The sequence below is a fragment of the Trichechus manatus genome, unplaced genomic scaffold (assembly GCF_000243295.1).
Source record: "Trichechus manatus latirostris isolate Lorelei unplaced genomic scaffold, TriManLat1.0 scaffold00236, whole genome shotgun sequence".
NCBI lineage: Eukaryota > Metazoa > Chordata > Mammalia > Sirenia > Trichechidae > Trichechus > Trichechus manatus.
In genome coordinates, this window is record NW_004444172.1 from 347,471 (window position 1) to 348,599 (window position 1,129).

General features: G+C 35.9%; 1 protein-coding gene across 1 annotated transcript in view; it reads right to left on the reverse strand.

The window, feature by feature from the left end:
* Positions 1-780, reverse strand: part of LOC101351292 (olfactory receptor 10AG1-like) — a 1,719-nt gene extending 939 nt beyond the window's left edge. Inside the window, exon 1 of the mRNA XM_004389163.2 lies at positions 747-780. Within this exon, the coding sequence (XP_004389220.2) occupies positions 747-780 (34 nt within the window). The remainder of the gene's footprint in view (positions 1-746) is intronic.
* Between the last annotated feature and the right edge of the window lie 349 nt (positions 781-1,129).

The window sequence follows — 1,129 nt, forward strand, 5'->3', positions numbered from 1 at the left end:
GACACTGAGGGAATACTGCATAGTTTTAATTAATGCATATTGCCAACCTGTTTTTAAAAAATGGATGTCACAACTCTATGGACACACATGACAATGAATGATATGGTATATGCTAAGTGATTTAACAGATTATACATTACAACTGACTAAGTTAAATCAGCCCAAGAAAAATTTCTTACTGAGGAAGAACATTGCACAACAAAATTATAGAATTGCTAATGGAACGATTTGCTTTCTGCTTATGTGTGTATTACTTATATAGTTTGAGCAGAAAGTTCTGACAAAATTAGAAGTGATTTTTAACTTGGAAATAATTGTCACTGTATGGAAAGACAAAGTGTCTTAGTAATCTAGTGCTGCTACAACAGAAATACCATAAGAGTATAGCTTAACAAAGAGAAATTTATTCTCTCACAGTCTAAGAGGCTAGAAGTGCAAATTCAGGGTCACAGCTCCAGGGGAAGTTTGCTCTTTCTGTTACCTCTAGGGAAGGTCCTTGTCATCAATCTTCCCCTGGTCTAGGAGCTTTTCGGCCCAGGACATGCTCCCCTTCTGATTCTTCGTTTTTGGAGGCTGAAGTTCCCCCAGTCTCTCTGCCCACTTCTCTCTTTTATTTCAAAACAGATTGACTCAACATACAACCTAATGTTGTAGACTGTGTCTTGCCTCATTAACATAACTACCTCTAATCCTGCCTCACTATCATCACAGAGGTCAGATTTACAACACATAGGAAATCACCAAACCAAACAAGTTGCCTTCTAGACAATTGATACTCATATGACAAAATGGTGTAAAATCACATAATACTGGGAATCGTGGCCTAGCCAAGTTGACACACATTTTGGGGGGAAACAATTCAATCCGTAAAGCAAGGTATAGCTAAAGGTATATATCTGTTGAAATTTGATTAAAAATACATAAGAAAACTATTCTTATATATGTAACTCATTCTTTAATGATGTGAATTATTTACATACTAATTTCCTCAGTGCTATTATAACATCTTTGTTCCTTAGACTATATATAATGGGATTAAACATAGGAATTAGGATAGTGTAGAAAAAGAGAAAGCACTTTGTCAGTTCCCTCTGAGTGTCTGGTGTTGGGTCTTAAGCATGTAACAATG